At 49.9% G+C, this 24101-nt stretch overlaps 1 protein-coding gene across 7 annotated transcripts in view; it reads left to right on the forward strand.

Annotated features, from left to right (window-relative positions):
• The window catches only part of LOC116951848 (protein strawberry notch homolog 1-like), a 115174-nt gene that overhangs the window by 42984 nt on the left and 48089 nt on the right, over positions 1-24101 (forward strand). For 6 of the 7 annotated variants that reach the window (XM_076073913.1, XM_032970637.2, XM_032970633.2 and 3 more), the window contains 4 exons: positions 6056-6407; positions 9438-10286; positions 21723-21824; positions 22396-22497. In XM_076073913.1, the coding sequence (XP_075930028.1) occupies positions 6056-6407; positions 9438-10286; positions 21723-21824; positions 22396-22497 (1405 nt within the window). The remainder of the gene's footprint in view (positions 1-6055; positions 6408-9437; positions 10287-21722; positions 21825-22395; positions 22498-24101) is intronic. The other variant, XM_032970632.2, reaches the window with a different exon arrangement.

A 24101-nucleotide genomic window follows, 5' to 3' on the forward strand; every position in this document is an offset into this window, starting at 1 on the left:
CTTAAAGTGTTGCCTTAGCGCCTTATGAATGAGATTAGATTTGATGTCATATTTAAAGTACTTTTTTGGTCATAAAACATATCCCAATTTTGTTACAATTCTGTGGCGTTGCGTTAAGTAACGGCCCTGAAATGCGTGACCGCAGATCTGAATACGGTAGTTTTTCATCATGTTTGGACCCATCAGACGGTTCGTCAGCATTAGTTTTTTGGCAAGTCTGAATCTAATGTTAATGAGATATCGAATGTCTAAATGGTCCACAGTTTGCTTGCGGTTAAAACCGGTGCTGCGGCAAAGTTTCACCCTCAGAAGGACGAATGGCCGATGGGATGAGTAAATTATACTCGTATGATTGTTATTGTTAAATGAAATCATATATTTTGGAAGGAGGCCTGATAATAATATATGGCATTTCAGTCAGTGTTATTTAAATAAGCCTATCTGAACTGACACGTGACAGGTCCTCCTTTATGCTCTGTAAAGTTTGGTTTTCTGCGTGCCAATCATCGTATATGCTCAATACTTACGATACAGCGCCAGACTGGGTCAGACTAATGCATTGTTACGTATATTGATGTCGGTTTTCACGGCTCGTTGTTTGAGAAATGCTCTTAAAAGCTGCCCGCTCTGCACAGCCGTGGCGAGAGCGCCGCTCCTTGCTCCACCGCGACGTTTCGACCTCCCACGTCGGAGGTATTTCAAGAACATTTTTTTATGGCGACGTGATGAGGATATTGCGCGGTCTTCGGTAACCAGACTGTGATCTCATTACACTTTAGAAGCCGCTTTATTGGGCACCGCGGTGGCTTGGAGATGTTAACTCCCTCGCATGGTATGCAGGAGTGCGTGGGTTTGATCCCAATCACGACCCTCACGCCAGTATGTGTGGAGTTTGCGTGTTCTCCCTGTGGTCGTGTCGATTTTTCCCCGGGTCTTCCGGTATTTCCCTCCACATTTAGACACATGCGTTTCAAATATTTGGCTGCTTTAATTTTCCACGTGATGAAGTCATTTTGTAGAGCTATCATTTGTGGCCAGATCACTTCTGAACAAGAGCTATATAGTTCAGTCGGCCTTACCTGGTAACATAACAATATTTAAATTTTTTGTTCAGTTTTATCTACGTGCGGCTAAAACCCAGATGCAAAGCCGGGACCACACTGTTTCTGTACCATTGCCTATGATATTGCCATCGTGAGCAGCTTAAACCACCAGGATACCTTTTCATAAAGATTACGTGCGACCACAGGTCGATATTTAAAAAGCATCTGGACGAGTGTGGCTCTGATGTTGGGCACAAGATACTGAAGATAAGGTAATGGCATGCACCTCAGTGTTGGTAGCAGAAATCCCCATTTTTTATGTTTTCCAGACAGGGTTGAGAGCGGTTAATTCATGACCTCTGTCCGGCTGTCTGCGTCTGTCTGTAGGGGCGGAGGAGGTGGCGCTCACGATAACAATCCTACACATGGTCCCATGTAAAAGGAATGTATGTACTGTGTAAAATTGTGTTGCTAGTGGAGACTTACCCTAGGGAAATTCCAGGCAAATTGGTTCTCCAAAATCCTGATCATGAACAATTTTTTTTTAAAATAGTGCTCGTTGGGGTAAGACTTCTCGGCCAGTGCGATTACGTTGAGATGACGTGACGCACGTCCGTCACGACACCGTCGTGCGTCACGTGCTCGTCCGCGCCGCTGATGGCGTTACATTCGGCATCGTTATTGCTGCCAATTTAAATACATTCGAGGCCATAAAAATATGGATGAGTTAGAGCTCCGGCCTGTTTCCTTTTTAAGCATGGAGACGGTTTGAATTCGACAACTTTACTGTGAGCACTGGCAACCCCAAATCATCATCATTGCGATTGATCGTCGTCAATCATCAACAATCATCGTAGAAACGTATGAGCAGCAGGAGTTATTTGATCATCTTATGAGTCGGTGCAGTTACAGTTTGTATTTGCGGAGTGTCGACACTGTACAGTGGTCTGTGACGGGGGGCCGCAATGTTATTTGGTGAAGGATGGAGGAGAGGTCCGGGCTGTGCTGCATCAGCTGTCCCCAGTTGACCTCTTAGATCAAAGGAACGCAGCCTTGCTCAGTCTCCCCAGTGGGGCAGAGAGAACACGCAGGTGGCAGAGAGCACTGCCCTGCAGAGCACCTTGCCTGTGGAATGAATGAGCTGCCACGATCTGTACGGGGGGGGTGGGGGGGAGGCTGTCTTTGTTGCTGTTTTGAAGTCGGATTGAGAACATATTTTCGTAAACGCCGTAAGCGTTCGCGCACTCTCGTCAATTCTGCTCCTCGAGTAATGTTACGGGATCTTCAATGTTCACCACAGGGCGGAACGGTGCGCCTTGACGGTTTAATACATTCACAGACGTTCGCGCGGGATTGACCAGGGCGGTCGCTGGGCTCGAACCGCGAACCTCTGCAGCAAGCGGCTTTCGTGCTCTGGCCCGCTCGGCCGTGGCGAAACAACCTTGCACCCGATGCCGGGTTGGGTTGGGATCCCGCGGAAGGATCCGATGATTGGCAGTGTAGTTTCGAAGCTTGGCAACGTCGACAGCTAAAAATAAACATTCTGATTCTGATTGTGGAGAGGTGTTTATTTATCGGCCCATGCTCGTGAAACGCGCCTCCGCTAACCTCGCCACCGCTCAAGTTTCGTTCGGAATGCGAGTGCAAAACTCGCAGGAGTTCGCTGCCACACCCCAGCTAAAGACGTTTCGCCCGTTCCTCTTGTGCGTGGGAGGAGGTTTGTGGCTGTGGGGGGGGGGTTGCTGCGCCTCGGCAAGAGCAGGAAGTAAGACATCTGTAGCCACTATGGGGGAAGGGGGTTGCCAAGGAGTGGCGATGGCAGCGAGTCACGTGACTCCGCCGGGGTGGTCAAAGGTCACGGTGTGTACGGGGAAATTCTCAGATACAAGACCCTGTCCGTTGTCATGGCCATTGCTCGCGGAAAGAGCATGGGGCGGGGGGATGGGGAGGAATAATTAAACACCAACGCGCTATCCCTCAAAACGAAAGCTCATTTAAAGTTTTTCTTCCAGATTTTAATTTAGATAAAAGTACCGAGACCTTTAATTCGTCACGGGGGGGGGGGGTATCTCCCCCCCCTCTGCCCTCCGTTTTGGATGTTGGCAGAGCGAGTACTGGGTTTAAAAACAAGGGGGGGGGGGTGGATGCCGAACGGTTGGCGCATGTGGAATCTCTTTTATACGGTTCTTGGCAAAAACATTTTTTTGTTAATAACAAAGGCGAACCGCGATTTTCTTACAAAAGACTTGGTGCGAGCGAGCATTGGCCTCCTCCTGCTTGAATAAAGGCCAGCTGTGACTCGAAAAACAATTCACGCAATGAAGATATATATTGTGTGTGTGTGTGCGCGCGTTCCTCATTCTTCGGGGAGCGGTGGTGCGATGGTTAGCGCACTGCACTACGAACTCGGTGACTCGAGTTCGATTCCCACTTATGACCAACGCCAGTGATGAATATCTGAACCAGGTCCTGGGCTTTTCCCAGGTTGACTTGGCCTCAAATGAGTCCGTGGTGCATTGTGTGAACATCACTTGGGAGACAAGTGTGGCTGGGCGTGGTGCTGGCAATAAACCACCTCGTGTGCCGTGTTGATCTTCATAGGTGCTTGCTATAACAGCACTTGTGCCAATAGACTATACGGGGGATCTTTGTCTTGGGGTTGTTCCTCATTATGAAATATGATTCTTACTGCAGTGCCGAAATGTGTTTTCAGTAATCCGAAAGTTCATGTTTCCATGCTCAAACGAGTGACGGGAGACACTCTTCTCTCTCCTGATTCCAGGGTCCCATGATCACGAGAGAAGGAACACAATTTTAGAAAACGTGGAAATCGGTTGTCATTTTCACGCCTTAAAAAATGACCCAGATTTTTGTTGTCCGAAAACGATTTTCTCATTGTTTTGTCACCTGTCATAACCCTCACATGTCAGTGCTTTAGCTCAATTCTACCAAGTTAGACATTCATCTGCATCTTACTATTAAGAAATAAATTTCCGTCTGCACATAACCATGATTTCCATGTCGACCTCTTATATGAATCTCAATCAGCAGTCACTCTGGTTAAATAAAATAAATTGAATTGGCTAGTTCTGAAACGATGACAGATGGATGGCGTTATGAGTGCAGTGCACTGGCAGAAGGTTGCGGGTTCAGATCCTGGCCAGGGCTTTAACTAAACCCACCGTTAAATTTTGATTTGAAGCTTTCGTGACTGCAGGGATTCATATTCTTGGTTCTTTCGGTAAAGTCACCACGTAGAAGGGAAACAATAAAATAATAAAAATATAAAACAATAAAATTCTCACGACGTTTCGACTGCAGCACAAGCAATCGTCATCAGGTGTGAAAACCACAGCAAGAAAATTTGTGCACAATGACATTTATTGTTTCCCTTCTACGTGACTTTACCGAAAGAGCCAAGAATATGAACCCACCGTTGCACAAGAGGACGATAAAATGAGCACCGCGTCAGCACTCGTGTGTGGTGATAAAGGGTACGCCTCAAAAACCTCAACTTTTAAACCTAGTCCAGAGAACGTGGCTGGCCCTGGTGGACAGAAGGTGTGTGCGTGTTGTTTTATTTAAAACAAAACAAAAAGGAACGTTACGACGTGGGACGCCAGGACCCGTACGCCCCTGTAAAACCACAGATAGAGATCGTGGTTTCCTACGCCATGGTCGCTTTTAACATGCGCGCGAATCATCGAGGCGCGAGAGCAGACCCCCGGAATGAAGAAATGGAAGAATAAATCCCATCGCCGAGAAAGGTGCACCGTAGTGATAAGGCGCGGGGGCTTTAGCTGTTGGCTGTGTCATTGTGCACATTAATGTCAAATCGTTCACTCTGGCTGTGCTGTGTTTTCAAAAGGAAAAAAAAAATACGCGAGAAAATATTCCTTGCGGGGGCTGTCCTCGAATGACCTTGGCTTTTGTGTGTGCGCGCGAGCGTGCGTGCGTGCGTGCGTGTGCGCACGGAGCAAAATTACGATGCTCTGGCTCGCTGCGGATTATGCATTTCTCTGGCAGCGCATTGTATGTAGTATCATCGCGCGGCTACTTCTGTGCAACTCCTCACACGGCTGCCAAAATTGTTTTGATTTTACCAGAACGTTTATTTGGTGAATGCACAGCACGCGGTATTTTTTTTTTTGCCATTTCCATCTCGGGATTCTTAGGATTCTGTAGCTAATTCCTAAGGTTCCGCCGAGTTCACAAGACGAGCCATTCAATTTGCATTCTGCAGTGACTTTGGCTCAAGTGGTGCCCACCGCTGTGTGGGGCAGAAATCCCAGAGGTCATTTGAAAGGGATCCTCGAGGTGGAGATTGAGGATACCCTAAAACCGTTGGCCATTGTCTAACAAAAATCTTTTTATCGTTCTGTAAAGAGATCCAAACTGGCTATACCTTTTAGTTTTGTCGGGTAACCTGCGACTGTTGCCACCCATTTGAGTACCGAGCTATACAGTTATAAACGTATTTAGTTATTGAACCGTAACATAAACACGTGGAACTTAGTGTGTGCGGTGTTGTAAATGCAATCGGGAGGAGAAAGCTGTGAATTGGCTTGGTGTGTGTGTGAAGTTTGGAGGAGGGTAGATTGCTGATTCAGCAGCAGCAGCGAAACTGGAAGACCTAATGCCACACGGTTAGCTGATGAAACCGTCACAGTAGTCCATAGCGGCGAGGGATTGACTTTTAACAATTGGTTCTTGAAGGACGTGTTAACTGCAGAGCACAGGTAAGATCACCCAAAGCCAGATGGAGGTGGTGACGAGGCTTTTTCGATTTTCTTAAGAGCAAATTTTAGCATTTGATTGTTGGCTCTCCCATCAATCGAGGGATCCGGAAGAAGGAAGGGAGGTGATGGCGAGGTGTGGCAGCACCACTGTTATTCAGTGCATTCACCTTTTCATGTTCATGTAGAATTCACCTGCCCCGGCATATTTCCCCACGTGAGATCTCCATGCTACTTTAACGTCTTCTCGTCGCCGTCGTTGTTTTAACCCTGCAGATTGCTGCCGCAGAAAGCGATGCACGGCAGCTGCACTGAATCGGTCGCCCTCCCGAGCCCGGACCCTCCCCTGGACCTGTCGTTCACGGCCGCCCCCCTCGACTCCTCCGTCCAATCGGAGCGCTCCACCTCGCGCGACGGCCTGCCGCATGAAGGCGCCGCTGCCGCCGCGTCCAGTCGCGCGATGGCGGCCGCTCTCCCCTCGCCGGTCGACGGCGGCCAGGAGGAACGGCGCGACGCTGCCGCCACCACCTCCATCGCCGCCGTGGAGGAGATGGAGCTGCAGTGCGACGACAATGCCGGCGGTGGTGCCCAGAACGGAGGAGTGGTGTACGACGCCGACGACATTGAGGTAGGCGCGACGCAGCCGTCGACGGCCGTGCTGGCAATGCGGGAGCGCCTTTCGCTTCAGTGCCATTGTGCAGGTCGTGGGGTTATTTGAACCGTGTTTTTCCATGCTGGGCAGTGTCCGAGTGGGTGGGCGGGTACGTGAAGGCGAGGGACATAGATAATGCAGCGTAGAAGTACAGCACAACGATGGATCTTGGTGCACTGCTCGCAGGTCGGCCACCACGTGGCCCCTGCGGCATTCGGCCTAACACAATCCCTGTGCGGCTTCTCTCGTTGTAAGGCAGTGTTCGCGATGTAGCGACGTGTTTCGGGTCCCTGTTTGAAAATGCTTAAGGCAAATTATCTGGTGATGCTGCTGCTGTTTTGGCAGTGGTGCACAAGCACAGTTAACAAACAGTAACTGAACACGTTTGTCAATAACACTGCGGCCTTTAAAATAAAAAGTATACAGTGGGCGAAGACTGCCGGAGCAAGTGCTGTTAGCGAGCAGTGCCTATGATGGCCGGCACGCATGCGCGGGGGTGGGTGGCCAGCACCATGCCCGGCCGTGGCTGGAAATCGAACCCATGATGTCGGGTTCATACCATGGTGTACTGCGCCACCGTGCATTCACTTTAACACCGAACTGCAACCCTTTGCCACGATAAAATACTTTAAAAAAAATTACAACCTAGTTCATTTAAGGCCGTTTTTAATTTAGACTTTTGCATTCTGTGTGGACCAAGCGGCGGTACGAGGAAGGAGGAGGAGTGAAGTTGTGATCAGCAGGTGCAGATGTAGAGATGAGAAGTGCACGCGACTGTGGGAGTCATTGTGAAACCAGATGGGCACGCTGTATTCCTCCGCCCTGTTGGCTCGCGCTCCGCTCCGTGCTCCACTCTGGAATCCGCTCCGCATTTCACTCCACCCTGTTGACTCGTGCTCTGCTCCGTGCTCCACTCTGGAATCTGCTCCGCATTTCGGTCTGCCCTGTTGACTCGCGCTCCGCTCCGTAATCCGCTCCGCATTCTCGGTTTCCCCCCCCCTGAGAGCATTGCCGAGAGTGTGGCATCGCCAGCTGACAGAGCAGGAAGAGGTGTAAAATGTTCATGACTAATTAAACCATTGTAACCCCCCGCACCCAAGTAAACTAAACTCTATACTAAACTATGTTCTTGGTTCTTTCGGTAAAGTCACGTAGAAGGGAAACAAAATAATAAAAATATAAAACAATTTTATATTTGTATTTTTTATTTATTATTTTATTGTTTCCCTTCTACGTGACTTTACCGAAAGGACCAAGAATATGAATCCCTGCAGTCACGAAAGCTTTAAATCAAAATCTTTACTGAACTATTTTTTATTTTAACCAGGTAAGACCCACTGAGCTATATAGCTAATTTTCAGAAGTGACCTGGCCACAAATGGTAGCCTTGCAAAATGACTTCATCACGTGGAAATTTATAGCAGCCAAATATTCTAAATGCATGTGTCTAATTGTGGAAGGAAAAAAACCAGAGGACCCGGATAGAAATGCACGTGACCACAGGGAGAACATGCAAACTCCTAATATACGGGCGTCAGGGTCAGAATCGAACCCACTACCTCCTGTATAAGTGGGGGTGACCATTTGATTGAAATTCGTCTGTGGCTCTATGCGAGGCTCACAATTCACCCGATTTGGTTGCCTTGCCGTGTCCGGAAGGCAACACTGGATTTTATCTCGATAAACGCTCGGACTCTCGGAGAGCAGCACCTTTTAACAACGAGGTTCACAAGAGTTGTGCAAAGTTCACTTCACTATGCGATGAGAAATAAACATTGTTTGCGATTGTTTGTCGTGTGCACTATTCGCACATTTGGGCGCGGGTATTCAGTTATAGAATCCTAATTTAGAAATTGTACGAATTCGCCGACATCTTATGGTGAAAACTAGATTTGGCGCTTTCTTGACTGCAGGGATTACTCTTTGGTTCTTTCGGTAAAGTCACGTAGAAAGAGAAAATAAGAATTGAATGATAGCATACGAAGTTTCGATTGCAACACAAGCAATCATCATCAGGTACAAATGAAAGAGAAAACAAACCTAGTAAACTTAGAAATATAATGCAATGCAACACAACCAAACATAACAGTCAACACCCTACCTGGTTGATTACGTTCTTCCAAAGATTGCTAGATTTTTAAGAGAGAGACAAAACACAGAACCGGAGACACATAGACAGACACATAAGCAGAGAGAGAGATCACAGAAAGAATTAACCCATGGCCATGCGTTAATTGCCTCGACACAGAGGCGTTGTTTCTCTGCGTGCCTATGTACGTGTCTCTCTCTGTGTGTCTTTGTGTTATCTCTTTCTGCTGATGGTGAGTATCGTTGACGTACCGTGGATTGTATGCAAGTCGATTTGGCTGCAGGGTCCCAGTTTTAGAAGCCTCCCGAGTTCAATTGTTCTGGTCACGGTCAACTCGATACTTCATTGTCATCATCAATCATGGTCCTTGGACCTTTGCGTAGCCCCTGTCTAAACATTGTACAAGTTAAACCTTCTATTTGTTTGTTATTTTAGTGGCGGGGGGACAAAAACTAAAATCACTTAACTTATATGATGCAACCAGTTACGAACATTTTGTCAGATAGGATGCAGGTGGTCACATCCAAAATATTGCGAATCAAAGATCAACGCAGCTAATCATCCTACTTGGGTCAATAAAATGAATATGTCGTTGTGGGAAATCAACGTTGTTGGTCCTGTGCAAGGTCTGGTCTCTTGTCGGCATGTTCACCACCATGTATGTATCTTGGAACTTCTTTCGCACCGTACGTAGCCAACCGTGTTAATCGGAGGTGCCGGTGGATTATAACTCGTAACCTTCCCACCTTCCCACCGTCACCCGAGTGCTCTTGCGCAGAGTCACCCGCCTGACTCTCACTCTCATCCCCCCCCCCCCACTCGGTGTGGCCCGGGGCGGCGGAGTTGACGCCGCCACCCCCCGTAAACATCCTCCGCCTCCTCTCTTCCCGTTTCTCCTTGTGCTGCCACGCGCGCAGGACCAGCAGCCACACTCCGGCGCGCCGACTCCCTTCGACAATCCCTTCAGCGCCCCCTCCTTCCCGCAACTGTCACCCGCCTACTGCTCCGTCATCCACCACCCGCTCGCTCCCAGCGGCTCCGGATCGCCCGGCTCGCTCGGCGACGAGAGCCCCCGTGGCCTCGCCCGCGAGCGCCCCGCCGAGGACGCCGTGCCGCAGGAGCGCCCCGCCCGGTCGCTCATCTACTCCGAGCAGATGTTCCGCTCGTCGACGGCGACCTTCGAGTACGTCAACGGCGACCTGTCCGCGCAGTCCTCGGAACTGTCCGACCGCGGCTCGCCCGACGTGCAGCTCATTTCCGCCACGGGCGAGCGGCCGCGCGCCTTGGATTACTCGTCGCCTGCGGACATGTCGTCGCGCCATTCCCAGCCGAACGCAGGCGCGTCGTACCTGCCGCCGGCGTACTGCCAGGGCGCACCCTACTTCACCTACGGCTCGTACTTCGGTGGCATGGGCGGTAGCGGCGGCGGCAGCAGCAGCAACGGCGGCCCTCTAAACCTGTCGTACCAAGGGCACGGAGCCGAGTCGGGACTCTCGCCTGCGATCGCGGGCAGCTCTGGAGCGCCAGCGATTTCGACAAACGGGAACGCGTACAGCTCCAGCTCGGGGTTTGACGTGATGGGCCAGCTGGGTTTTGGCTGCGTCGGTGACATGGCGGCGGCCCAGTCGAGCTACCTGGGACAGAACTCCATGGGCGGCTGCCACATGCAGTCGACGGCGAATGCGGACCCGCTAGGCCTCGACGATTTGGAAGACATCGACTTGGATGGGCTCCAGGAATTCCTGCAAGAAGGAACGTTTGGACAGGTAAACTGCGGTAGGGGAGGGGGGGGCGGCCATGCACACCGGGAGAACCGGAATTTGCTCGTTTGCTCACAGACGATGTTTTGACCAGGAACAGCGATGGTGGTGGTCAATCATCGTCAATGGATCGTTTCCTATGTTTGGTGTTCATGCCCTTCTTATAATGGAAAGGCTAAGGTGCTGCGTTTCACAGGTAGGTAGTCTACCAGTAAGGGGTCATCTGTGTTGTTGGTTTACCATATTACATTTTTTAGACCGAGTCACCAGTACACATCGGCCATCTCATTTTTTTATATCATCGGACGTAGACGGCACGTATTTCTGGGTAACTCTTTCCCCTGCTGAATCTCAGAAGATACAATTTTATGGAGATAGGTGTAGCGCTGTTGTTTTTAAAGACATTACTCACCGCAAAGAACTGTACCGACACGACCGCACTACGCTAGCCGACGCCAAACTGTCCCACACGCCCACCCCCGCATGGCCTTGTGGGAGCCTCGGGTACGTCTTCCGACCTGAAGACGTATCGATATAGAAAAACAGATGACGTACACGAACCGGAATGTCAAAGGGTTAATGCACCCCGCATTATTAACCAGGGCGGCCGCCGGACTAATGCACTCCGGCTCAGCCAAGTCACCGTGCCCTCGTCGCGTGTTTATTAGCAAACGGTCCGACGGGCTCCCCTTCTAGAGCCGCATGCCACCATGCATTGAACACAGTCGGTGCAATCGTCACGAGCAGCCGGCGAGTGCTCGCCTCCACTAGCGTCCTCGAGTCAACCGGTGAAGGTCCACGTTCTCGTGGACAGGGTCAGTCTCTCCGCGTACGGCAACCGCTTCAGAGCTCGCACAAAGCGGTGCTCGTTTAGCTGTAAGGCGGCACCCCCACCGCTTGGCTGGACCGTTTAAACGGTTAAACGGTTATACGGTTATAATAAGTCGTGTTGTTTTTAGTTGTCCTTCCCCCTCGCCTCCGATTAGCACGGTTGACTACGGACGATGTGAAATAAGTTCAACATACGTACATGTTGACTTGAAAAAACGACTCTGTCGAGAATTGAGACAAACAGCAGCGCAATGTGTATTTATAGAGCGCCATCTAAATGGTCTACATGTGACCGCATCTCCAGACGCTGTACATGAACAGAGGGCAGTGTTTGTTTTGTGGAGAGAAGGAAGCAGAGAGAGACGGTCTTGGGCAGAGGGGAGGGAGGGAGCTCTTGAGCCTGGACTTGAATGCCATCTGAAGCTGTGTGACTCACACTGTGGTCTGAGTGTGAAACTGGTTGTGTCGGCCTGCCCGGCCGGTTTGTGCATTTGCCTCACAATCACAAGGGTCACGAGTTCAAACCCCATCAGTCAAATCGGTACCAATTTGCGCGCATTCATCCGTGGTCATGAAGAGACCTGGCTTCTGCCACTGGAATGTGGAATTTTTACTCTTTCCTCAGTGCCCGCTAACAGAGATGAGGCCCAGCCCTCTCGCTCTCATAAGCAGGACGACGTAACGACGACTTGTAAGAGTCCCAATCTGTATACTTTCTGGTGCGTCCTAACACTAATGTATCATTAAACACATAGCCCTTTGGAAATCCACTGCTGGATGAAGGCCTCCCTGTGCCACGTCATTCACGGGGGCTGTTTGAACATCATCACGCTGGTCAGTGTGTCCTTGGTGGTTAAGGTGGGATATCCCAGGAGTGGCCCAGATATCACTCGCCACTGATGTTAGCCGCTGCCAAAATTTTTCGCCCGGTGTGCTCACCACCGCGCCACTGCTTCACCCCAAACACTAATATAATCGTGCCAAATAAAGAGAATGGTGTAAGTTTGTTGAAATTGTAGCTGAATTTAAAGCGATTGGATTATCGACTGTTTGCAGCCATTGCTGCAATGCCACAGTCGTCATAGACAACGGGGGTGATAAGTCAGAGGGCCCTGTAAGCGCCGACCTTGCCGGACGCGTGTCGACTGTGGAACAGCTGCTGGATCTGGCGGAAGGAAGTGACGGCGGCATCGTTGGCATGGGTCGTCGTGACCTCTTGGTCATGTGACATCTTGGTCAGTGGTTTCCTCGTTCCAATGAGAAATGGGGCGGTGCCGCTGGTGGTGAAGATTCCACATTGCCATGCCGGGCTATATCTTACGCCGAGAATAGCAAACTCTTTAACACTCCACAAAGCCTAGCTTCGCCAGTGTGTTCATTCGGCAGTCTTACCAAAGTGTTTCCTTTCTTCACAACGTAAATCTGATTTATGACGTGCGTATATTCTTGTTAGTTTAAAGAGCTTGTAAAAAAACACCAGTGCGTCATGCAGCTTCTAAGTTTGCATTCGTGGAAATTACAAAAACGGCGAAAATCCTTTGGAGCCTTGCTCTCACGTTCACAAGCGGCTGTTTATTTCTCGGTGTGTATATTTCTTGTTATCCCCGTTGCCTTCCTACGTGGCTCTTGATTTTGGTCACAAGGGGACCTTGTTTTCCACAATAGAGGTTTTTTTTTTCTTGAGTTAGATCGCGTAAATATTATCGCGTCGTAAAACCCACCACCACCACCTGACGCAGCCAATTAGTAATGTTTGTCGCGTAAAACAAAACATTCGTTACTAGTTGGGTGCCACGGGTGCGTCGGTGGGTGAACCCACCCAACGCATTTACAATGTGTTGGGTGGCTTTACAAGGGCACCTCGTTTGTGTTGGGGCAAATAGGGCAGCAGAGGCCACCGCCGTGCGACAGCCAGTGCTGGGGGCACGTGTGGAGCCTCTTGTTTACACGGAAGCATTGGCTTTGTTTTGATGGAGCAAAAAAGGGAGAACCGGAGCCGTTCTCGCCGTGGTGTCGCGGCGCGTGGGTCAATGTCCTTTTCGTATCCGGCGGTCCCTCAGTTAACGATGTTAATTGGTTCCACGAAAACCATCGTTAATTTAAATTATCATTCGTCGAATATAGGAAATACGATCGGAAGTTGACCTTTTTCACCCCCAAAACATAGTTTATAATATTTAAATATGCAATTTGAATAAATAAACGTTACAAGAACGTATTGAAGCATTCATATTAATAGAGACATGGATAAATAATGAATACATTGAGCAGAAAAAGGTGCATAAATAGTGTAAAATAACACATTCCTGCGGAGGGAGCTAGTAGGAACGTTGGGTTGCTCGGTCAATGGCCAGGGTCAACGGCGGCACCACGTGGTGTATTCTGCACAATATGCCCGACTGTGAGGGCGGGCACAAGCCGGCGTGAGTAGGTGAAACGTTGAGTTTTATAAGGACACCACGGGGTGACCAGCCCCTCCCCACCCAGCCCCTCCCCACCCAGCCCCTCCCCACCCTCCCCACCCAGCCCCTCCCCACCCTCCCCACCCAGCTCCTCCCCACCCAGCCCCTCCCCACCCTCCCCACCCAGCCCCACCCAACCCCTCCCCACCCAGCCCCTCCCCACCCTCCCCACCCAGCCCCTCCCCACCCAGCCCCTCCCTCCCCACCCAACCCCTCCCCACCCTCCCCACCAAGCCTCTCCCCACCCTCCCCTCCCCACCCAGCCCCTCCCTCCCCACCCAGCCCCACCCCTCCCATTTTTGGATGCACGACGGACACAATAATCCCCTGTGGGCTGGTGGTGTAACCAGGAGGTTCCTACCAGTAAGAATTCTTACCTGAGGCGAAGAAGATGGATGCCTCAAGGGAATGATGGAGAAGTTGGGGTGGGAGAAAATAGTTTTCCTCCATAGGCAACGCAACATCAGTCTCTCACCCGTTCACGCTCTCACCTGATTTCAGGCTCTCACCTGGTTCAAGCTCTCACCTGTTGAGGTTGTTCAGGCTAGGATTCGAAGGAATTTGATCACTGTCTCTGCGCTTTCGAGTTCTTGATCGGATATTATGTCCAATTCGTGAAATATGCGCGCGTTATAAATTGCATAGTGGGTGGTGGCATGGACTAAAGGAAACAAGTTCTTACAAAAGTAGAAAGCCTTATTTATAAAGGGGTAATAATTATATCGGTCCTGCAAGGGATGATGGGTTGATTCAGTAGTCCGCAACCACCCGAATTAATATCTTATTAAATTTTCCGCGCGTGGCTTTGTCTTCCCCTCATTGAAATTATTTTCCACTCGTGCTCCTGGCATTGCGACGACATTACGTTAAGCCCTGTTTGGCACTCCCACAGTATAAGCAGTGAATCCGCCTCGTGGCAGTGAACTACACCTGAGGATATGTCACGTCGGCTACTTCTGGAGACGTTCCAATAAGGCCCCTATTCCACCACTGGTCAGTGAACCTTGGAGGAAAATACGCCCTGCGCAAGTGTTTGTGTTCGTTGGCTGGCAATCAGATGGAAGATTTAACACGGTAGGCGTGTTTACATTGTTTTCACGGGCCTTTGAACAAATTACCGGAATGCGCCCGTTCTTGTCAGATCTCTCCAGCTAAGCAGCGTTGAGTCTGGATATTTTAACACGTAGGCTTTCGCGACCAATATCATCCATAATATAGGTTTTTTTTTGGGTTAGATCGCGTTATTGTTTGGATGTGCGACCACCATGCGTGCAATACAGGTGTTGTAGGCAGCTGCAGGACTACGTTGTGAGTAGCAGATGGTGGCGCAGCAGTAATCTATCGTTGTACTGCATTTCCGTGCTCCCGTGTCGACGAGCGGGCCCGCATTCACCAACCCGCGCTGACCAGTGTGGTGAAGTACGGCCAAAATAACTCTCCCCACCCCCCCGGAGCCCACACGGCGTGGCCAGTCCCTCATCTAGCAGTGGATTGACAAAACGGGCTGTGATTGTTCACATGTTACAACACCGTCGAGTTCAGAGTGATGCGATGCTGTAATACGGTAAAATCGGACGTGCGATCAAATCAACTCTCAAGCCCAAGATCAGCCATCATTGGAAGAAAATAGGCGTGGCGTTGCCCGTACTGGGCTTGTCTTTGCCCGTGTTTGGTCTCGTAGAAACGGAGATCAGAATACCCATTGGTTTCTATGCACACAGTCACAGAATCGAGGTTTAAGCGTTTTTAAGATTCCGGTTAACCACTGCATTTTGGCAAGCAATCCATGGATCGAGTAATCCCATTGGTTAGTGTCATGAAACGCCCGCTCTTTGTGATTTGGGTACCACTCTCTGCGTGATCGGTGATTTTTGTCACGGTCCGATCTTTATCGTATAACGGCGCTGTCAATTCTTCCCACAGACTGCCCCTTTGCGGCAGGGCAGGAGGATGAGTGCCTGGTCCGGGTCCTGTGTGCGGCTTTGCACGTTCTCTCCCCCCCCCTCCGTCTTTCTCTCTGCCGTGGTTGAGGAGAGATGATCGATTAGATAGGTGTCATTCCTCCACCCCCCGCCTCCCCATTTGTTGTTACCCCCCCCCCTCTGGTTCACCTTTGAATACAAATCATCACGCTTGGCCGGTCACGAGCTCTTGACTTGGGGGGGGAGCCGGCAGTCCGGACGCGGCGGTAGCAAATTATTTATTTGTTTAAAAATGCGGGTGCCTGTTGCGTGGGAGGTGAACTGTGTATTTGGGGCCGGTGATGTCACACGGAAAGGGGGATTTCCAAAAACTTTGCGGGACTTTAAATTCAATTTGACTGGCATGACTGGCATGGGCCGTGCTACTCGTATAAGTCCGCACCCTTGGTGTAAGCGTATTGATCGTTATAATTTACAGCCGTCGCACTGATGGACGAAGACGCTCTCCCCCAGGCTGTCGGTCGTAGGGATTTTTTTAAGCATGCTTCACCAAAATGGTCTGTGTGGGTGGTTGAAGGTTGGTGGGCGAGGGGTACCCACGACCGGTTCTGGGATGTCACTCGCTGCCAATGTTAGGGATTGGTCTGAGACAGCCAAGCATATGCCCTGGGGTGACTCATAATGTGTTTGCCAGGTGTGCAACATTCGGGGACACCTGCGGTAAAATACGTCATGACCGCTGCCATTCTGGCCAATCGGCTGATCGAACTCACATTGTATCTCACCGCACAAAGGTGCCGATGTTATTTTATCAATACGCGACATTCATGCACATCAGCGCGATATAAACTAAAATGAAAAACGGAAACTATTTACATTTTTACAGGTAAGGCCCACTGAGCTATTTAGCTCTTTTTCAGAAGCGACCTGGCCACATGGTAGCCCAACGAAGTGGCTTTCCACGTGGGACATTTATAGCAGCCAAATACTCTAAACGCGTGTTTCTAAATGTGTAGGGAAAAACCGGAGGACGCGGAGAATAATCCATGCGACCACGGGGAGAACATGCAAACTCAGAATATTCAGGGCCAGGGATCCAACCCAAAGACCTCCTGCATACCAGGCGAAGGAGACAACATCTCGCAACTGCGGTGAATTTGTTTTCCAGGCCAGAGAGAAAACACGCAAACTCGAAATATACAATAGGCGTCAGGGGTCGCGATCGAACCCACGACGACGACCCCCTGTATACCAGGCGAGGTAGCGAACATCTCTCGGCACCGCGGCGCATTCCTGAGGAGACGAGGGGCCCGGCGCGTGACTTGCTCTGTAGCGTTCACCCCACGCCTGTTTGCCCATCAAACACGCCCAAGTGTGTTCCGCGTCACACGAGGATCGTCACGTCGTGTGCGTGCTCTCGGGCTGTCAAGGGGGGCTATAAAGGGGGGGCGGGGCGACGGTGACTTTAAGGATCCTCCCCGGGACGTGCCGCTGATTGAGCTCTTGCGCTCCGTTACTCTACTTTCGGTTTGCTTGGAGGCAAAGGTTGCGTATTTTCACGGTTGAATCATCTCCCCGGACTCGTTGGTCCGTATCCTTGGGGGTTGAAGGGAGGGATGGGTGAAGAGGGGGGAGGGTGATGGGGGGGGCTACATTACTCTGTGTTGACTATTGTTTCCGCGTCACACCATTTGCGTCACACCGTTTGCGGATTCCTAACAAACGATTGATTGACTGGATGAGTCAAAGTATCTTCGACGCGTGGCAACAGGGCCTGTTCTTCATGCAACTTCACGCTCGAACGTTACTCTGGCCGTATTGAGGCCACGTTGAGCTCGGCAGCTCTTTTAGGAGGATCTGGCCACAGCCCAAGCACCCTCGGAGTCGTGGGGGAGGGGATGTGCAAACTAACCAGAGCACGAATTGTTTGTGGCGAAACCCACGGGCCCAGAAGTTCCTGCAAACAGGATTAACGGTGCCGAAATATGTCAAGGGTCATTCCCCGAAACGTCGCCTGCTTTATAGTTTGCCTTCTAAGGCCACGGTGTTATTTCCTGTACCTGCGGTTAGCTCGGTTGGCTACGTATGGTGCGAAAGACGTTCAGCGTACACACAATTGACGCATGTGAGTTTTTCGTTTATTGTGCTTTGTGCACCGCTGCCAGTACAGAGATGACCAAATAATTAGTTGAATTTATCAAAAAGTGCCGTGGTTATTTTTTGTGTACTGTTTTTTTTAAATAAATGACGTTTTAAGAGAGGGAGCTTTTCTAACTCTGTCATGGGCGCTTTGCAGCATGGAAAATCAACAGGAAGGAAATAAGTAAGGGATTGCTGATTAATTCATATATTTGGTAATCTTAGGGTTTGCAGGTGCGTGTTTTTTAGAAATGGGAATCATTGGGGCCATGACGCCACCATCTGCTTTCGTCCGGGAAATCTCGCTTCGCTTCGAGACCTGATGGTCAAGTTGCTACTGCATGAGGCTCGCAGTGCGATTCCCGTTCCCACCACTTGCTGAACAACAGCAACCGCTTAAGTGCTGCTGCAACTGTACATATGTATGTATGCTGCGAACAATCCCAAGTGCGCAATTTGTGGGCGATTTTTTATATATATATATTTTTTCCCCCTTTCAAATGTGGTCTGACGCCAGCGCACGCAGTGGGCCTGCTCTTGCGACCAGCGTCGTGGAGATTTTTTACATCAGCTGTGAGGCAGACCGGCGCTCAGTGTCACGGTCAATACACGCGCAGTAATAATCGGGGCAGTCTAACGGAATCGAACCGTGAACCTGCGCGACAATTGGCGGACACGCTGCCGCTGGGTCACGTTACGCTGGGCCACGTCACGCTGGGCCATGTATGTTGAACGTCTTTCCGCACACCCTATGTAGCCACCAACCGTGCTACTCGGAGGTGTGGGATTGATGAATAATAATAATCTCAAGTTGCAGTGCTCCCGCACCGTACTCGCTCACTCTCCAAGAGAGGGAACGACTCGGAGGCACGAGGAAATGCAGACGCGAGAGACATTGCAGGCGTCCCTCACGCGCTCCTAAAAAAACAGCACGTTGAGACGAATCGCGCTGCATGAAGCCTATTTTCTAATTGACCTGTATGTCACGAGCGGGGGGTGCGTCGCCGAAGAAATGTCAGTGATCATTCCATCATTGTATCCCTGGATTTTTAAAAACATGTATAAAATGCAATGCTTAAGAATAATATTAACATTACAAAAATTACTTGATAAGGAGTTTAATAACAAGTAATAATGCTTAAGATTAAAAAGATTACTACTTACAATATTACTAAATAAGGAGTAATTTCAGGGCTTCTTAAACGCTTCCCTGGGCTGCTTGCAGCTGCACTTGTGACGCAAGCAAAGGGGGCAGAATCACGATGATGGCAGTGTCCAGTCGGCCACGCTGGGCACTGCCATGACACAGTGGTGGTGGTTGTGGTGGTGGTTGTGGTGGTGACGATGCCATCTACGACGATGGCAGCTTGCGTCCAGCCGGCCACGCTGGGCACTGCCATGACGTGGTGGTGGTTGTGGTGGTGACGATGTCATCTACGACGATGGCAGTGTCCAGTCTGCCACGCTGGGCACTGCCATTACACGGCGGTGACGACGCCGTCAGAAAAATATTTATTTCTACTTAGAATTTTTGTTACCATGGATTTTGTTTTTCTCTTTGTTTTTTTTTCTCTTGAGTGCGTAACTGTGAAACGCATCACGTTTAAGTGTGAAGTATGTCCCGAAAAAAAATGAATCGCTTAACTGTGAATTTGCGCTGGTGGGTAGGTGAGGGTTTTGTTGTGCGAGAGATGCCAACGTTCTCTAGCCTCTGTTGACAGGATGTTAACCGTGCTCTTGATAACAATTGATTGCTTTGCAAAGACCCCCTTGCTAATAAGGCCACGTGGAACATTGTCTCCAGGTCCTATTGTCTTCACGGGTCGTTTTCTCCGTCTCGTGGGCGAATAAACCTATTCAATATTTACCACTAATTGTCTCTTATTTGACCAGGTGAAAACTAAATTGAGACAAAGAGTCTCTTAAGACGAGTGCGACTCGAGTCGGCATGTGGCAGCAATGCACGTGCAGGTTAGGGCTCAACACACAGGGCTGAGAGGTCAGCAAAGAGGTCGACAAGAGATTCTAGATTTGAAGTTTTCCTGACTGCAAGGATCCATACTCTTTGGTTCTTTCGGTAAAGTCACGTAGGTAAACAATAAATATATACATAACTTAAACCGAGAAGATGGATTCAAATTGAGCATGTTATTAACCATGTTAAACTTTAGCCGCCACTCTCCCCCGCTCCGCGTCCCCTCCCCCCCATTCCGTGGTACAGGAGCAATAGTCGGAGCAGCTTTACCATCCTGCCCCCCCCCCCACCCTGTGTCCGTCCTCCCTGGCTCCTCCCCCCTCCTCTTACCCTATATAATTAATCTCTCATCACAAATAGCTCTCTACAGTAATTTTGCTGTGCTATTTACACCTGATGAAGGAAGCTTGTGTTGCCTCCGAAACGTCGTGATTTAATTTGGGGTCTGGGTTTGAGTCCGCATCTCGCCCGCCCGCCCTCCCCAATGATTAAGCGGGGTTCTCAGTAGCACTGCCCCCTTGCGTCACGTGGAGCGCACCGGTGGGTCGAGAAAACTGCCCGGGACGGGTGGTGGTGGTGGGGGCCTGGCTGGCATTTCAATATTATTGCTTGTAAACAAGTTTCAACATTTTGAATGATAATCGTAATAAAAAAAAACATTCAATGTGTTTGTTGTGGGGAATATCAATAACATACCAACACTGGCGGCCTCAAGGTTGGGTCGCCATTGACCCCCTCCTCTGTCCTCGATTCACCATGGGTTTGGTGGTCCCCTGGCTCCCTGGCATAGGCCCAGGGCAGGGATTACATTTTCTCAAGTTGATTGTACCGGTTCGTTGTAGCTTCTCCCGAGTGCTTTGGCGCAAGTCAAAGTGTCTCGTTATCAAAACTAGCGTTCTGGTGTGACTCGCGGTGGACATTCCACGTTCCTATGGCGGGGGCAGTCCGGCCATAGGATGGCCACCGTTGACTTCTCACAGATTTGTACTCATTTTATCAATCTGCAGAGGGATAAATCCCAGTAGGGATTTTAACTAACAGTCTTTGATGTTTGTGTATATATCCATGCATGGATAAACATGCATATACATGGAGCAGGCTCGTGAGGGATGCTACTGGACAGTTCGAAGCAGTCACCCTCCAATAACAACAGAGGGCAGAGGAGTGACTCTAAGCAACAACGATCGGAGCGCCGGGCAGCGAAAATGCAGCGAGTTGTCGCAATAGGTGGCACAGCTGGTGGATCGGCCAGTCATCTCAGTCGGTCAACCCATGGCACCTGGGTCTGTCCCGTGACCTCCTCTGTCAGCAGCGAGCCTTCGACACGTCACGTGGCCTCAAAGTGCAACCGGCCTGGCACAGGCTCCGTGGTGACGTCACCGCCACTTCGTGACTGTTGTTGTTGTGGTGGTATAAATATCAGAATTAGCGGGTCCAGTCTGCGAACCATTACACCACAGCGACGTCTGATGGCGCGGCAGTTAAAACAATGGGCACATTTATTAAATCCGCCCAGCCCCTGTCCACCCAATGGTATAGCAGTGGACATTAGAAGTCACACGAAGTCATTTGCAAAGGAGTGCCATTGTGTCCACCCGCTTCATGCTACAAAATTAGACGAATAAATTTTTTTTACCCGCAAACAACTCAATGGGAATATACATCTGACAATGTGGTGCGAGTAAAGCATTTGACTCATAGCGTGCACGATTGTGCATTGTGTGAGTAAGGCATTCGTTTTGCTTTGTGTGTCAGTGTATTTTGTGTTATTAAGGCATTCGTTTTGCTTTGTGTGTCAGTGTATTTTGTGTTATTAAGGCATAAATTTCACGTTGTGTATTAGTGTATTAGTATCAATGCGCCCTGAGGTTCGCAATGCGTCCTGAGGTTAACAATGCGCTCAATGCTAGCCGTTTGCAGCCCCTGTAAAACCCTCAATTCCGATGTAACGTGCAACCGCGTGGTTGCTGCTGCTGTACGTATGTTTTTCGTTGAACTTCTTTCGCACCGTGCATAGCCAACCGTGCTAATCGGAGGTGCGGGATAGACGGTGCGTGGTGAACCTGTGGGTGGACAATGAGGAGGGTGATGAGACTCCGCTGTGTGCCCACAGCTGTCTCATGGAGCCCTGGACCCTGCGCTTTTCATGTCGCAGCCTCCGCCCTCTCTGGACTCCGTGTCGGTTCGTCAAACAAACGAGCTCATCTCAGACCAGGTGGGTCTTGGCCCTGTGTGTGAAACGGTAGCGTATCGGGTTAGCCCATTGCGCTACGAACCCGGTGACCCGAGTTTGAATCCTGCCAGTGGTGGTGCTGGCCACCCACCCCCTCATGCGCCGTGCCGGTCTTCGTAAGTGCTCGCTCACAGCACTCGGCCCCAACAGTCTGTACAGGGAATGTTTGTGCTTGTGTGTGTGACTACGTGGTCGTGTATGACTGGGAGTGTGATTAGTGCACTGCTCTGAGATCCCGTGAGCCTCGACTTGTTTCTTTGTCATGTACAGCATTCGTGGCAAGTGATATCCAAACATGACCTGGGATTCCTTTGGGTTAACTCAACCCGAAATGAGCACCTTGTGCAACATCTGAAGACAAAGGGGGTTTGGTGCTGACCACATAAAGCCGGCCTTGTATGGTCACCTACCCCATCGTGTACCGTGCTGTCCTCAATAGGTGCTCACCAACAGCACTCATCCCTTTGGGCTATAATGCTAACTGTCTAATGAAATAAAGAACCGGATTTATCATGTGCAATGTAACCGTGTTTTGTGATGTCATTTTTTCTAGCAGGCTTTCGCTAACAGCTCTGCGTACCAAGGATATGGTTCAAGTCAGCTCCAAGCGTCATTTCAGGCTTCTCAAGATATGTTCCCCCAGCCTTTACCACTGGTACGTCATAACTCGCTCGCTCTGTTCGTCATAGCTTGCTCACTGGTACGTCATAGCTCACTGACTGGTACGTCATAACTCGCTCGCTCGGTACGTCATAACTCGCTCGCTCTGTTCATCAGCAAAATAACCCCCCTTCCTGCCACAGTCACCCCGAGGTTGTGAACAATGACGGTAACATCCTCTTTGGGACAATGCCCCCGTTACACTGTGGGTGTTTTATCACGGCATCTGTGCCCCTGGTCCAGTGGCCTAGAATGTGCTCCGCCTCGTCAGATAGACATGGACACAAACATGATTGAAGCCGGAAGGAACTCAATAAGGTTGTGGAAGCTCTCATTCACAGATGTTAAACTAAAATAAACTAGAGCTTACCAGGTAAGGTCTCACTGAGCTATTATAGCTATTTTTCAGAAGCGACCTGGCCACAAATGATAGCTCAACGAAGTGGATTCTCGCGTGGACATTTATAGCAGGCAAAAATATCCCAAACACATGTTTCAAAATGTGGAGGGAAAAACTGGAGGAACCGGAGAAAAATCCACTTCACCATGGGGAGAACGTACAAACTCCAAATATGCAGGCGTCAAGGGTCGGGATTGAACCCACGACCTCCTGTATACCAGGCGAGGTAGCTAACATCTCCCCACCGTGGTGCCCCCAAGCCTGGGTTGGCAATGGCGAAACATTTGAGGAAGTTACATTGCTAGGTAAATGAAACACTTGTACATGCACTGGACCAAAAAACAACAAATAACAGCAATAGTCAAACATACAAAGAAAGGGTAGATTAGACCCTTATATTCAGAGTTGCCAATCGCAATTACAAGTCACAGTTGCAAATGTGGTTGAAAGTTTACATCAATAACAATGGTAGAAGGCTGCTAGACTTCTGCGCAACCCATAGGCTTGTAATCGCCAACACACTGTTCCGGCATCGGCTCATCCACACAACATCACGGTTGCACGCCGGGTCCAAGCAAGAACTTGCCTGCTGGACTACAGTAACAGAACAGCGAATGTGGGCCCATGTCCTTGACACAAGCACCTTCAATGGGGTTGATCTGCCCATCGACCATTGGCATATTATCTGTAATTTTTGCCTGCCATACTCATACTGTGGTGGCAAGCATCCATCGTGGACACTATTCAAACCCATAATTGCCTGTTCTTGGCTCGCTGGTGAAGGTTGCAAGAGAAAATGTCATTGTCACTTGCGACTGGGGTTGGCATCGTCTCCCCCCCCTCCTGATGCCGAGGGGAAATGGGTTTTAGGACTGTGGCTCATGCAGCTGCAATGGCTGCATTGGGTACCGCGGTTTTGACTTTCCCAAAGGACCCCTGGCTGACAGAGGCGGTGTTCCGGCCAGCTGACAGAAAGCATGCAGCAACAAAGAAAATAGTCAAGGATAATATCACATCAGACTGGCATTTCCACAGGAACAATGTAATTCTTATCCACAGTAAAACCATTCATTTGCTTGGCACAACAATCTCATCTGACCTGTCAGTTACTAAACTGGCAAAGGAGGCATTGAGGAAGCTTGGATTTGTGTTCCGTGGCAAAGCCTTCGTATTTAACTCCGAACAGTTGTTACGGCTGC

This window comes from Petromyzon marinus, chromosome 44 (genome assembly GCF_048934315.1).
Source record: "Petromyzon marinus isolate PM22_M1 ecotype Great Lakes invasive population chromosome 44, UKy_Petmar_22M1.pri1.0, whole genome shotgun sequence".
Lineage (NCBI taxonomy): Eukaryota > Metazoa > Chordata > Hyperoartia > Petromyzontiformes > Petromyzontidae > Petromyzon > Petromyzon marinus.